This window comes from Dermacentor variabilis, chromosome 2 (genome assembly GCF_050947875.1).
Source record: "Dermacentor variabilis isolate Ectoservices chromosome 2, ASM5094787v1, whole genome shotgun sequence".
Classification (NCBI taxonomy): domain Eukaryota; kingdom Metazoa; phylum Arthropoda; class Arachnida; order Ixodida; family Ixodidae; genus Dermacentor; species Dermacentor variabilis.
The window spans coordinates 90,771,150-90,785,046 of record NC_134569.1 but is presented as its reverse complement, the minus strand read 5'-3'; the positions used below and the strand labels follow the sequence as shown (position 1 = coordinate 90,785,046).

The window sequence follows — 13,897 nt, the reverse complement described above, 5'->3', positions numbered from 1 at the left end:
CCCCCTCTGCCTGCGCTCTTTGTCACGTCAGTGTTGTGACAGCGAGTGCTCGCGGTCATCGAGTGACATCATGTTTTCCTGTGCGGCGCGTGACACTACGCTTCTTAATTTCATTAGTAAGTGAGTATAAAGCTACGAACCTTGTGCAGCTGTATAATATTTTGCTGTTGCTGTCACTGCTTCGCCTTTCGGGTGAAATCGTGACTTTTTTTTTTTTTGTCACTAGAACACAAGTGCCGCGGGCACCGAGTCGCAAAATTTAGCTGCCGTATTTTGGCCCATTGGAAACAAATTATATCTCTTAGATAAGTGGCTGAACCGCAACAGTACGAACGAGAAAAAAACAAGATCTGCTAGGCATCAACGATTCCTTCGACTCGGGTACCATTTACTACACGAGCGCAATGAGCTCTCACCGCTGACAGCGCTATCTTTTCAGTGGCAACTTCTTTGGGGTGCGCAGATGTCGTCTTCGTTCGTTACAGTATTAATATGGCCTCCGAAGAGTACGCACGGACGTCACATCTCTCCGGATCATGGTAGTTCACAAAGCTCCGAGCGAAACTCTCGACGAAACTCTCGGCAAAACTCTCGATCTAATTGCTCGATAGCTCTATTGATATCACATTAGGATCTCAGCTGCCCACATCCGCGCAGGGGCCTCCCGATATCACTGGCAATGGCGGGCGAGCGCTTTCTTTTTATTCGCCGTGTGGTGACAGCGAGGAGGTAGTTTGAGGACGACGACAGAGGTATGACGACGACAGCGTAAGGGATGTAGAGCGGATGGGGAAAATCCATTCTCGAGTTTTTAGCTGCTTGCTTTCGAGTAAAATTATTCTGTCGCACTTGTGCAGACTCCATGATCCTACTGGGCTCTATTCCTCGGCTGGAGCTTCTGCGGCTGATGGAGCTGCAGCTGGGCCGCTGGCGGCGGCTCCAGGAGGTGGCCCGGCGCCGGTCCATGGACCTCACTTCGCGGAAGAGCCCCATGGAGCAGCGTCGACAATCGCGCTTCGAGGTCGTCCCCGTCACCAACAGCGGAAGGGTTCGTCAACCCCTTTATCCATTGCTTCCCGATACTTTCGCGCCTTATTTGTAAATAAGCTTATTTTCTCTTGCACCGCTCTGCCGCCGTGTGCGCTTCGCCGCGTGGTGCACGTGCGTACGGTGAAGCCTGCTTGCCGGTGCCAATAATGATGAATGCGGACAACAAAACACGCAATATGAAAACGGACTCGAACGAGTGCCTCAGTGCCACACTTCCCACTAAATAACTATCAACGAGTAGGGCAATTATTTATTCTACTCGAATGCCGTGTACATTCAAACTTCCTTGCCTCGCTGCATTGAAATTCACTAGCTGGCTCAGTATGAAAGTTTTACAGCGTCATCGTTAAGAGGACTTTGGGCGCGCTTCTTTATTGACCTGTCCGGGTTCACCTCTATCGTGGTAGGTTCACGTGGCAGCGTCAGATTTTAAAGGGGCCCTGCAACGCTTTCGAGAAAGTTTGTTGGCTAGCACCGATAGCAGCATCACGATCGACGCAACGATACTGGGCGGTTCCTGAGGCGGACGTAACGTCAGTGAGTGGCACTATGACCATTGGTTGAAATTGGAGTGCGGGTCGAGATTCCGATCCAAAGAAGCGTTGGGCTGCTGTTTCCTCACTGCCGACGACAATGGCAGATTCGCACCGCGTGTCGGTCTACTTTCTGAGGATTCCGGTCTGGAGAACTTGGGTTTCCGACTGCATCTGCAGCTGATTCCCTGTGCACGTACGTGCCACCCGAATTCCAAACCACTCTGGCGCTTCCCGCATCCACCTCACCGCTCTATCCGTTGCCGTGCGCCGGCGTTCATGTGAGGAACCGTTGGGCGACTCGGGACAATAGGAGAGGGCTGCACGCCCTCTCCTATTGCACGCCCTGGTGACGGTAGGCGGCAAGACCGAGAGGGGCACGTGGACACGCACTTCGTAACACAGCCGAGGCATTGCTTGTGGTGCACTGAAAAAAAATTATGTATAAGAAACAGGAAAAGCTGGATATGTAGTACAAGACAGTGTAATATAATCTCAACTTAAAGGCAGAAATCGGTCAAGAGGCAAACATGAGAGTAAAACATATGAGCATCAAAATAGAAAAATATTTTGTATTTTGATGTCATGTCACGTCATGTAAACATGTTGTGTTGGCGGAGCTAAATGAAAAGCCCACAATGAAATATATGGAATTGCACAAGTTTGGGCAGGGCACACAGAGCACTAGTCGATGTTAGCTTTTGACAGGAAGACTAATTATGAACACGTTTCTACAAAAATAAATAACCTGATGGTATTTCTGTCTCACTTCAAGGGCTGTAAAATTATTCACATGCAACACACACTTATAGTCAAAGTAAACAGGGGCCTCATAAACGAATACTGACAGTACTCTGTACTGGGGAAAAGGATGGGGAAGGAAAAGAGGCTACATTGCTGCAGACAGCAGAGTTTTCATGATGTTTCTAACAGTTTTTGTGTAAACGTCTGCACACTTGAGTAATCTCAGTGGAGACATCGGAATTAGCTACAGATTGCATTTGAAAATCTTTGCTGGCCTTTAGAGATTTGCTATCCGCTGGTGCTGCTCTTGACGTATTTCACTGAGTTTGCATATAAGTTCTCTCTGCTGAAGTTCTGCTCAATAAGTTCGTTGGTTTCATTGCATACCTGTAGAATTGTTTGCAACGTTAGCTTTTTTTCTTCTGAATGTAGAAGAGAACCCTTATAACAGATGAGAATTTGCTTTCAAAATCTGTTTCTTTACTCAAGTGCTTTGAAATAGCATACAATGGACTGCCACTATGTAAGGAAGGTTATACTTTTCTTGGACCATCCCCACACTGCCGCTTTTTGTGCCAATTACATCATGATGTGTTTTACAGCAAAACTTTAGTATGCTTCTTTCTTTTTCTCATTATTATTGCAGCCTTCCCCAAAATCTTCACCACCTCCTTCTCCTCCGTTGACACCAAAGTCACCTAAAAAGTCAATCCTCAAAGATTATGGCATGCAGTCTCCATACTCAACAATAACATCTCAAGGTATGCACGTCATAAGAACTTTATGTATGCACTTTTTGGGTTATGTTAAAAAAAAATCAGTCTGAATTTTTTTGTTGAGGAAAGTTCAGAATGTATATAGGAGTAGAGGGATGGGGGAGGAGGGCAACGTTCACGAGGCCATTAAAATCGGCGAGTAAATTACAGAAATAAATTTGGATAAGCATTGTCAGGAGAAATATATATTTTTTTTAGTGGCTGTTGGATCCACATATTACTAATGATATTGCCGGCTTTGTCTCTTAACGCATCATTAGTAATATGGATGAGATAGTTCAAGTGGCTGAGGAGTTCTATAGAGATTTATACAGTACCAGTGGTACCCACGACGATAATGGAAGAGAGAATAGTCTAGAGGAATTCGAAATCCCACAGGTAACGCCGGAAGAAGTAAAGAAAGCCTTGGGAGCTATGCAAAGGGGGGAGGCAGCTGTGGAGGATCAGGTAACAGCAGATTTGTTGAAGGATGGTGGGCAGATTGTTCTAGAGAAACTGGCCACCCTGTATACGCAATGCCTCATGACTTCGAGCGTACCGGAATCTTGGAAAAACGCTAACATAATACTAATCCATAAGAAAGAGGACACCAAAAACTTGAAAAATTATAGACCGATCAGCTTACTGTCCATTGCATACAAAGTATTTACTAAGGTAATTGCAGATAGAATCAGGAACACCTTCGACTTCCGTCAACCAAAGGGCCAGGCAGGATTCCGTAAAGGCTGTTCAACAATAGACCATATTCACACTATCAATCAGGTGATAGAAAAATGTGCGGAGTATAACCAACCTTTATATATAGCTTTCATTGATTACGAGAAAGCGTTTGATTCAGTCGAAACCTCAGCGGTCATGGAGGCATTGCGGAATCAGGGTGTAGACGAGCCGTATGTAAAAATACTGAAAGATATTCATTGCAGCTCCACAGCCACCATAGTCCTCCATAAAGAAAGAAACAAAATCCCAATAAAGAAAGGCGTCAGGCAGGGAGATACCATCTCTTCAATGCTATTCACAGCGTGTTTACAGGAGGTATTCAGAGACCTGGATTGGGAAGAATTGGGGATAAGGGTTAACGGAGAATACCTTAGTAACTTGCGATTCGCTGATGATATTGCCTTGCTTAGTAACTCAGGGGACCAACTGCAATGCATGCTCACTGACCTGGAGAGGCAAAGCCGAAGGGTGGGTCTAAAAATTAATCTGCAGAAAACTAAAGTAATGTTTAACAGTCTCGGAAGAGAACAGCAGTTTACGATAGGTAGTGAGGCACTGGAAATGGTAAAGAAATACATCTACTTAGGACAGGTAGTGACCGCGGATCCGGATCATGAGACTGAAATAATCAGAAGAATAAGAATGGGCTGGGGTGCGTTTGGCAGGCATTCCCAGATCATGAACAGCAGATTGCCATTATCCCTCAAGAGAAAAGTTTATAACAGCTGTGTCTTACCAGCACTCACGTACGGGGCAGAAACCTGGAGGCTTACGAAATGGGTTCTACTTAAATTGAGAAAGACGCAACGAGCTATGGAAAGAAGAATGATAGGTGTAACGTTAAGGGATAAGAAAAGGGCAGATTGGGTGAGGGAACAAACGTGAGTTAATGATATCTTAGTTGAAATCAAGAAAAAGAAATGGGCATGGGCAGGACACGTAATGAGGAGGGAAGATAACCGATGGTCATTAAGGGTCACGGAATGGATTCCAAGGGAAGGGAAGCGTAGCAGAGGGCGGCAGAAAGTTAGGTGGGTGGATGAGATTAAGAAGTTTGCAGGGACAACATGGCCACAATTAGTACATGACCGGGGTAGTTGGAGAAGTATGGGAGAGGCCTTTGCCCTGCAGTGGGCGTAACCAGGCTGCTGCTGCTGCTGCTGATGATGATGATGATGGATCCACAAATGTTACATGCATTCATGCCATGAGGTTAATGCTCAATTGGCAGTCCGCTTGTAGTGGTGTGTATTTATTCTACTTTGAGAAATTTTGTATTGCCAAATTGTGTTGTCGCAGCTCCTGACAGTTGCAAGGCTTGGCAGTACCAGCTGTTATGGGTCGCAGGTTGCTTACAGTTCATCAGCCAACTAAAATTTTTAGATTAGTGTATTGCCATGCATTAAGTGATCCTTGTTCTACGTTGTTGATGCCTCAAGTCTCTCCTATGGAAGGTGAAGGGGGGAGAGAAGGGCAGAGGGTGGAAATAATTAATTTGCATAAGGGATCCCTCAAAAAGATATTTCATATGTTTGCACATTTCAATATTTAAATATTCATATAATAAATATTACATGAACATGTGATTAATTGTGATGAGTTAGTTCAACTATCTGTTGTCAAACTGATGAAGCTTTTCATTAATTTTCAGATTCAAGGCTGAGGCAAGCATTTGAAGTAATATTTAGGAAGTCATTGACTCTCCAAGATGTAAATCCTGATAAAGTAAGTAAAGTTCAAACATAAAAAACATTCTGCAGGCTTGATTGCTTAGCACTTTTGTTGCATTGTTGTAAATTAGTGAAAACTCCATATATAATCAGAGCCCTGGTGCACTACTAAAGGCAATTTTGTGGCTATGATACAGGGAACCCCTTTAATAACACGACTTAAAACACTTGGTTTTTAACCTTTGTTTGCCTCTTCCTTCGACTTTTCCACTGCTGCTGTAGCTGTTTTGTGCGCCATGTCGGGAGGTGATTCAGAGCGTGCATATACATAGCAGGAGCAGGAAATGCTACGCAAGTATCTCGTGTGGAGCTTCACACCACGTTGCATGTGTACAGTGCCCTTTGGAACTCCCTGGGCACCACCACAATACCCTTTTGACAGCAGTGATTAAACATGACTCCCTGCAAAAGCATTGCGGAAACTGCAGTGGTTACCTTTCTAATAATGTACAACTGTCCAGAGGGGATGAAGATAGAATTGTAGAAAGAAGCCGGAAGAGCAGGCAGAGAATGGGTAGAACCGACATAGCCACGAAACAAGTGAATGACAGCCTTGTCATACTTCGCTCGCAGTTCCTATACATGTAGGGAGGGGGGGAGAGAGAAAAGGCGACGTGAGAACACGAGGGAACGGTACTGCTGGATACTACAAAAGCTGCAGACAAACTGAATAAATTTAAATGCAAGATGCAGTATGGTACATTTCTGCTATTTCTGAAAAATAAACAACATGTATATTTGTCAAGCGGACAACCGATGCATGGTATGCAGACTCAAAGACGCATTAAAGAACCGTAGCGTCTAGGCAACACTACAGAAGCGGTCGCACGTCAAGTCAACACTTCTGTGCCCACCATGACAGCTTTGCGACTATGGCATTGGTTGAGGTCGCATGTCCGATCCCAACAACGGCAGCTGCATTTAAAAGGAGGGAAGCAAAATACAAAAAGGCTTCTATATTCTGATTTAGGTGCTCGCCAAAGAGCCCTAGTCGGCCAAAATTAACTTGCAGTCCACCACTACAACGTGTGTCATAATCATGATTGTAGTTTTGGCACATACAGCCCCCTAGTTCAATTAAATTTTAACACTGCTGCCAAGATGAGATGTGCCATGTGAGGCAATGACAACGCTAACCTCCTCGGAGGTTGTTAACAATCGTGCATAAGAATGCGTCAAGCTACCACGTCTTGCTGTGTGTTCTGTGTACAAAGCACACAAACAACAGTGGTGCGCGCAAACATTTACCATCAACTCGCCGCTCTCGTGTTCCACTAAACGCTGACGAAATTAAACATTTGCCGTATAACATCACTGCTGATTATCGTTAATCAAAGCAAACAGCACAGAAAGGTTTGCTTACTTCGATTCCCACAGTGCATTGGATCTGCATAATTTGGGTTGTGGTTGTGTAACACCAAAAATTGCCTAACCGATGGCCTATGTACGACTGCACGATAAAGACTGATGGATGGTTCATCATGACCAATACATGTATTTGTTCTTGCATTTCTGTATGTTTTGTAAAGCCTTTCTTGTAAGCCTTTTGTATTGGTTTCATAAATGATTGGCTGTGAATAATGAATGTTCATGCTTTTAGCTACAAGCATAACAATCTATAGCATTAATACCTAACTTTTTTGCTGTTACGATGTGTCGTGGCTCTCTGACCACAGCTTTTAGCCCAGATATTTTGGAAAATACAATGGATTGGGATTTGATCTGAAAATGACTTTAAACTTCTAAAAGCATTGCTGCACAAATGAAAAAAAAAAAATGCAACCCTGGCATGCTAGCATTCAGGAATGAGACCTCGTGTTGTATGTGAGATTTTTCGGTAGTGTGCTGATGTCAGCAACCAATAAATGTGCATGATTTAAACTTGTTCTTTTCCATTTGAACAGCCAATTTATTAATAATGTAATTTTAACTGCTCTTTATATTTAGAAGTGCCACCATGCTTTCTTTTTGGACAGGATGCCAGCTTGCCCAACACTCCCACAAGCACAAAAAGGGTACAGCTGGTGAGTTGCTCAAATTTTCATAATGCACTAGTAACAATAATTTTTAACGCCCAAGCATCATATGGCTTATGAGGAGGAAAATCCTGCATTGACATAGGCATGACCAAAGTCATTCAACGCTTGACGTTCAATAGGAATCGAACCCATGACCTTTGGTGCCACTTAAGGCGAAGTTTTTTAAGGTATAGTTAATTAAGATATAGTTAATTAACGAACTCTAACCCACAGCCCTTAGTGGGAGTTGAACCCACGATTTTTACTTTAATTAAGGTGAACTTAATTAAGGTATGTATAGTTAATTAAGGCAGAGTTCATTAGGGCACTCGAACCCTCGACCTTTGGTTGGAGTTGAACCCATGACCTTACATTTTTCTCGCCTTGTGACGAACACCGTTGGTCACGTGACGTTGCGGCACTTCTGCTGACATGGCTGCTTGAGTCACGTGGTCGTAAGCAATGCTTTCGCATTCATCCACGTAAGGATAACTAAGTGCCCCTTGAATTTTTTTTTTCTTCCTAGAATGACCAGTTATGTTGACAAAGAGTACAACTTTTTCAAAAGAAAATAGTCCTCGTTCCTACACTTCCTTTTTCATTCCTTCAATATAATCTGTTTTGCAAATACCAGGTGCAAAAGGTATTTCAGAACATAGTGCCCACTTCAGTAACAGCAATGACTTTTGAAACAGGATGAATTATCTGTTCTAAATTTTTTACATTCTTTCTTTTATTGCTGTTTTCAAGGTCTGTTCAATAAAACTGTCTTCAGCCTCAATAACTGCCTGAATTCGACTTCAATATTGACTGTATGCTTAGATCAGATAATGTTTGTGTTGGGGCCAGTGCTTCCACAATAGCAGCCTTTGGTGAGTCCTTAGCATTGCATGGCTGTTTATTAGCCTCCCTCTCAGTGACACCCCCATGCATAGCAGCGTGGCAGATTTGAATATTGGAAAGCAGGATACCACATTGAAGGCAATGTGGCCGCAGACATTCGCAACCAACCATTCTTCGGTTATGGAGCCCCTGTGGAAGGAAGCAGGGGAGTATTATGTAAGTGTACGTCTACCTAGTGGACTGCCCATTATGGCTGCTGCTGATTGGCTGGCACAGTACGAGTGAGAAGGAGGCCGACTGGGGGAACCTGCTTTGCTCTTAATTGTACCCCAGCCCATCCAATGAGCACTTCGGGAGCAGCCGAAATGGTCAGTCCACTAGGTGGACAATTACAGAATATGTATCTCTCCAGATCTGTTACTTGGGAGTGATACCTGACGGCCTTGGGTACAGCAAACCTGCCCTAGCAAAAATTCTAATACAAAAACCAGTAGCCTATGAGGTTACTGACACTAATATAGTCTATTATGTCTATTAGTGTATTAGTCTAATAGATGTATTGGTGCATTGGTCTATTAGTCTGATAGGTCTATCGGCGTATTAGTCTAATAGGCCTATTAGTGTATTAGTCTAATAGGTCTATTGGTGTGAAATAAAATGTTGCAATGCAGCAGATACAGAATGACAAACAGGCATAATTGCTAGAAGCATTTATTAGCACAGCGTGTATTTTTACAGATTCCTCTTTCGAGGTCTTCGTCAGGTCAGCAATTTTGATTTCCAAAGCTTTTACTCCAGTACTTCGACCAGAGAACGTCCTTTTGAGGAAGAGGTTAAGAAAACTTGGGCAGAAACATACACACATATAGAAACATTTAAAAGCAAGGGTGCTAGTTCTATCACTAAATGTTTAAGCTGGCAATATTTGCTTCTAAATTGGAATAATATGGCCCAGCAATTTCAAAACTAATTTTAGGACAAAGTGTGATATGCTTAGCCCAGCATGTTTATTATGATGAAAAATGATGTCACCTCACACGACAGAACAATTAGAAAGCACATAAAATGAACATAAGATGTTCTGTATGTTACATCGAAACTGTAGGCAGATATCAAACAACTCTAGGCATAAATCTTTCACAGTATTGTAGGAAACAGGCTCGTCATTGCTGCTATGCATACAACAATCGGCCCAACGACGCTTTACTGAAGTACATCCACCATTGGGATAAAAAGGAAATGTTTATGCTAAAAGTAGAATAATTACCGCCAAGTGGTAGAATCGGCACCGGGGAAAACGCATCATGTTGATGCACGCTGATAGATCCACAAGCACGCGAAGCACAGGGGTAAAACCAGTTGCCTTCCGTTGTTTTGAAGTCGCACAACATCCATAGATGAAACTAACGAAATATAATACTGCACGAATAAGATTACGCAGGCGCCAACACCTCGGGTTCCTTAAAAACACATAGTTCATTCACTAAAAATCATGCATGCCTAGCCTTGGCATGGCTACAGTACACTGCAACATGGCAGTCGCCAATGCACACGCGTGCTGTGCGCAACTACGGCTGACTATGGTCTACAGACTACCGCGACACTGCCTCGTTCGTTCTGCCTTTTTTTTCCGTGGCGAAGTATTTGCTGTGCTGTAAACACCAGCTGTTTCCTCAACGACTCATCGCGACAAGGCCAAACAGAGGCCTAGTTATGAGACGTTGCCAGTGCAGCAACATTGGCAAGACTGGCTTTCGTATATGCCGCTGAGAGATAGGGGCCAGTTTCACTAGCTTAGTGCAATGAAACTAATGCAAACGTGCAAATGCAGTGTGCTGCATGTTTTGTGCAGCAGAATTCTTAATGATTCAGCGATTAATTAGAGACACCTCTCTATGCAAACGGTCCCCAATACAGTCAAATTTTTCATAAACTTTCACCCTCGCATTAAACAAGCAGCAAACAAGGGCAATGTAATTCAACAATGCATGTTGCATAGCAGACCAGCAACAATCTGTATAAGGTCAATAGGATGTATTAGTCTAATAGAGAAACTAGTAGGCATGCAACACTGTTTGTATAAGACTAATATGTCTAGTACACAGGACCTATTGGTCTTATAGGTCAATCAGTACAACTAATAGAAATTTCTATTGGTCTAATATAGAACTGTATTAGACTAATACAAACTTCCCTTAGAATTTTTGCTAGGGTGGCTGTTTGTCAAGGATTGATGGTGGGGTAATACGCACTCTCCGAACAGGAGGGGATGGGGCGACAACAAACCCACCCCGCGTGCGTTATTGAAGGTTCGACTGCTGACCGGCGATAAGGTCCACGCCTGATCGACCGTGAACCAGAGGCATGAGACGGGAGGCGGCGTACAACACACACATTCAATTTAATAAGATAAAATCATGCGCGAGACATACTCGAAAAAAGAACATACAAATTACCAAGCAGTGGGGCCTAGTTCGCGGAAGGCGTGCGGGTCACACAACGCACGCCCTGACGCCACTCGCGCGACACTAAGCCCACCACGTGGGAGCCCCTAAGACTCGCGAAAAAACAAATAAAATACGCGACACAAATACAAAACATACACGACAATAAATGCGGCCAAGACTAAACTAACAGGACATATAAGAATCAGCACTCGATGGATAATTAAACGAAAGATTAAACGCGATTACAAAAATACAGTCCGGCGGAAAGTTCTGAGAGCGGGCTGGAACACGAGGCTTATCTGGGGCGTGCTTGCCGAGGTCCCGATCTGAAGAGCGTCGGGCTGCTGCAACCTCGCTGCCGAAGATCCTGACGGACTTGCACCGTCTGTCGCTCGGCCGGCGAAGACTTCGGCCTGGAGATCTCAGCCTGCCGACCACATCTTCAGCTGTCCCCCGGTGCCCGACCAACCTGCTCCGTCTTCCAAGCCGCTCTGCCGGTCGCCAAGCCGCCTCGTCCCTCCGCCGCGCTCAGGCGACACACGTGACCAAACCGGTCTGGCGAGCTCGGGACAATGGGAAGCTCTCTTCCCTATCGCCGTTCAAGCGGCGTTGCTGCTGCTGCGGCAATGGCGGCCACCCTGAGAGGGGCGCGGGCATGCACTCTGTGACACTGTTGGCTCTGCCACCTGAAGCTGCTCTGCAAAGACCATCATCGGTTTATCAAGATTCTTACTCATTATGGCCTCCACCTGCCGGAGAAACAACCGTCCAAATAATGTCTGACCACTTGGCAGGGCTTATTTCTCTTTGTCACCGATGGCAATCGACCATGAGCTCTTGTCTCACCCCATAAACAGGATTTTGCCACATTTGAGAATGTAGTTATCTCCAAGTCACTGTAGCAGGCGTGTAAGGCAATGAGGACTGAATGCGACTTCATATTCCATGTCAGATTAGAAGCTGCTTTCCTTTAATGAATGTGCTAGATAGGTGGCAGGAGGGTTGGTGAAGATGAAGTTAAGCACTTTGGTAGATATAGGAGAATGTTATTCTCTATAGAAACTCAAAGCCATGTCCTCAAATACTTTTTGCACCTTGTATGTTACCAACGTTGTTTATATAACGCTCAATAATATGTAAATTAGGGCATGGGAGTTATGGCAGTGTGCACAGAATAATTATTGCATTGTATGAAAATAGCATTGTCTTATTGGTACGTTTTGTAATTGTTTTCTTTTTCTTTCGTTTATTTTTTTTAATTGCAGCCCCGTGAAAGGATCATTGACATGTCACCTGAAGAGGTCAGTTGCAAAAAATCCATTTTGGAGAAGCTTATCACAATGAATTTGTATCTAATTTGTTTCACTATAACATGTCGGAGTCTATATATCAGTGCTATTTGAATTATTTGTTCACATTATGTGTACATTCCCAGCATGTGAAGCCATGTTTACTAAGATTTCATATGCTCATTTTGTCATATTATAAAATAAAGCAACCTGTCTGTTCACAATTGCACATTGACTTAAAGGGACCTTGAAATGATTTTGACGATTTTCTACAAACATACTGAGTCGTTAGAGTAAGTCCTCCTGATCATTAATTTATACATCTAAGTGCTCCGCATAAAGTGTGTAATTTATTATAAGGTTTTAAAAATGTACATCGCTGCCAATCGCAGCACACTTCTCGGCAGAATTTTCAGCCGCCCATACCCATATGACGTAAATCACCCAATTGACATCAGTGAGGCGAGCTATCCGATTGGCTGCCCAGGGCGTGTCATCAATAATTTTTCCACCTTTATGGTGAACAAATGATGTTCATAATAATTGGAATGTTAGCTAACTTGTTTCTATAAAAAGAAAGTAACAGAAAGAGAATTCACAAGAACAATTTCTCACTACGCTTAAGCACTTCCAGCACACAGTAAGTGTCGTCTGCTTGTGTTACAATGTGCTCCATTTTGACAAGAGCTCCGTGGTCAGAGTCGGTCCCAGTCTTTTTGTGAGCACTATAATTCGACTTTGTCGCATTGTGGACTGCAAACCTAGCAACTGGCAATATGTCAAGCTGCGACGTCGTGTCCCTCTACACGGCAGCAGATGAGCGGACTGGCTGCAGTGCATCGGACTCCCGCTATCCGATCGGTGCCAGGATTTGCGTGTTTGCGGCCATCACTTTACACCGGAAGATTACTAACGCAGTAGTGTTTCACGAGTCCGGTATTAGGGTAAATGCAAGTGCAAGGGGACAGGGCCTGGCCATTTGACTGTGTCGTTTTACGGGATGAGCAGAAGCACAAATGTGAATGGTCTGCACAGTGGAGCCACCTGGTGGTACAGAGCTCAACCACACACCAACACACACTGCTTCGATAGCTCTTGCTTGTGATCGACTGCCAAGCAGCTGGCGGAGAGTTTGGAGAGGCTTTGCACGCTTGCTCCTAGAGAACCGGAAGTCGACGACACGTGTTATCATGACGCAGAGCTAGTGAAGGCGGAGCTTAGCCCCGATCACTCGGCGAATGAGTTGAGGAGAAAATGCATGACTATGGAGGAGGGTAACTTGTAATCGTCCGTAGCTCTCTTAATATGAGACATTTCACTCAACTTGTTGTACAAATGATTAACTTTAGCTGTACTCTACGCGTCTACAAAATTTTTCTGAACCGTTTCAGGGGCCCAATTAAGAGAACATTAATCTAAAATTGAAATTCACTTCATTGTCCTTTCGATAATTATTTTGTGCACATGTTGCACTTGAGAAATTGAAGTCAGTCTCAAAGCATTTCCACTTAGCACCAGTTTGAAAATGTCCATCCTTAAACTTGCAGGAAGTCGTATTGCATGCAACTTTTTCCCACAAAGCATTTTTAATCACTATGGACAAAATTGTCAAATACCAATATATTTTGCTACTGATTTCGAGATTAAATATTTTGAAGTTTGTGCTATCTCAAGGTCCCTACTAACTGTATATACATTTAGCACTGAGCAGCTTCACAGCCACAACAGTGTTTGCTCTGTGTGATTG

General features: G+C 43.9%; 1 protein-coding gene across 3 annotated transcripts in view; it reads left to right on the top strand.

Moving 5' to 3' along the window:
* Positions 1-13,897, top strand: part of ClC-a (chloride channel protein 2) — a 152,464-nt gene that overhangs the window by 128,905 nt on the left and 9,662 nt on the right. For all 3 annotated transcript variants that reach the window (XM_075681263.1, XM_075681264.1, XM_075681265.1), the window contains 5 exons: positions 858-1,048; positions 2,974-3,088; positions 5,475-5,548; positions 7,530-7,577; positions 12,127-12,162. In XM_075681263.1, coding sequence (XP_075537378.1) covers positions 858-1,048; positions 2,974-3,088; positions 5,475-5,548; positions 7,530-7,577; positions 12,127-12,162 — 464 coding nt within the window. The remainder of the gene's footprint in view (positions 1-857; positions 1,049-2,973; positions 3,089-5,474; positions 5,549-7,529; positions 7,578-12,126; positions 12,163-13,897) is intronic.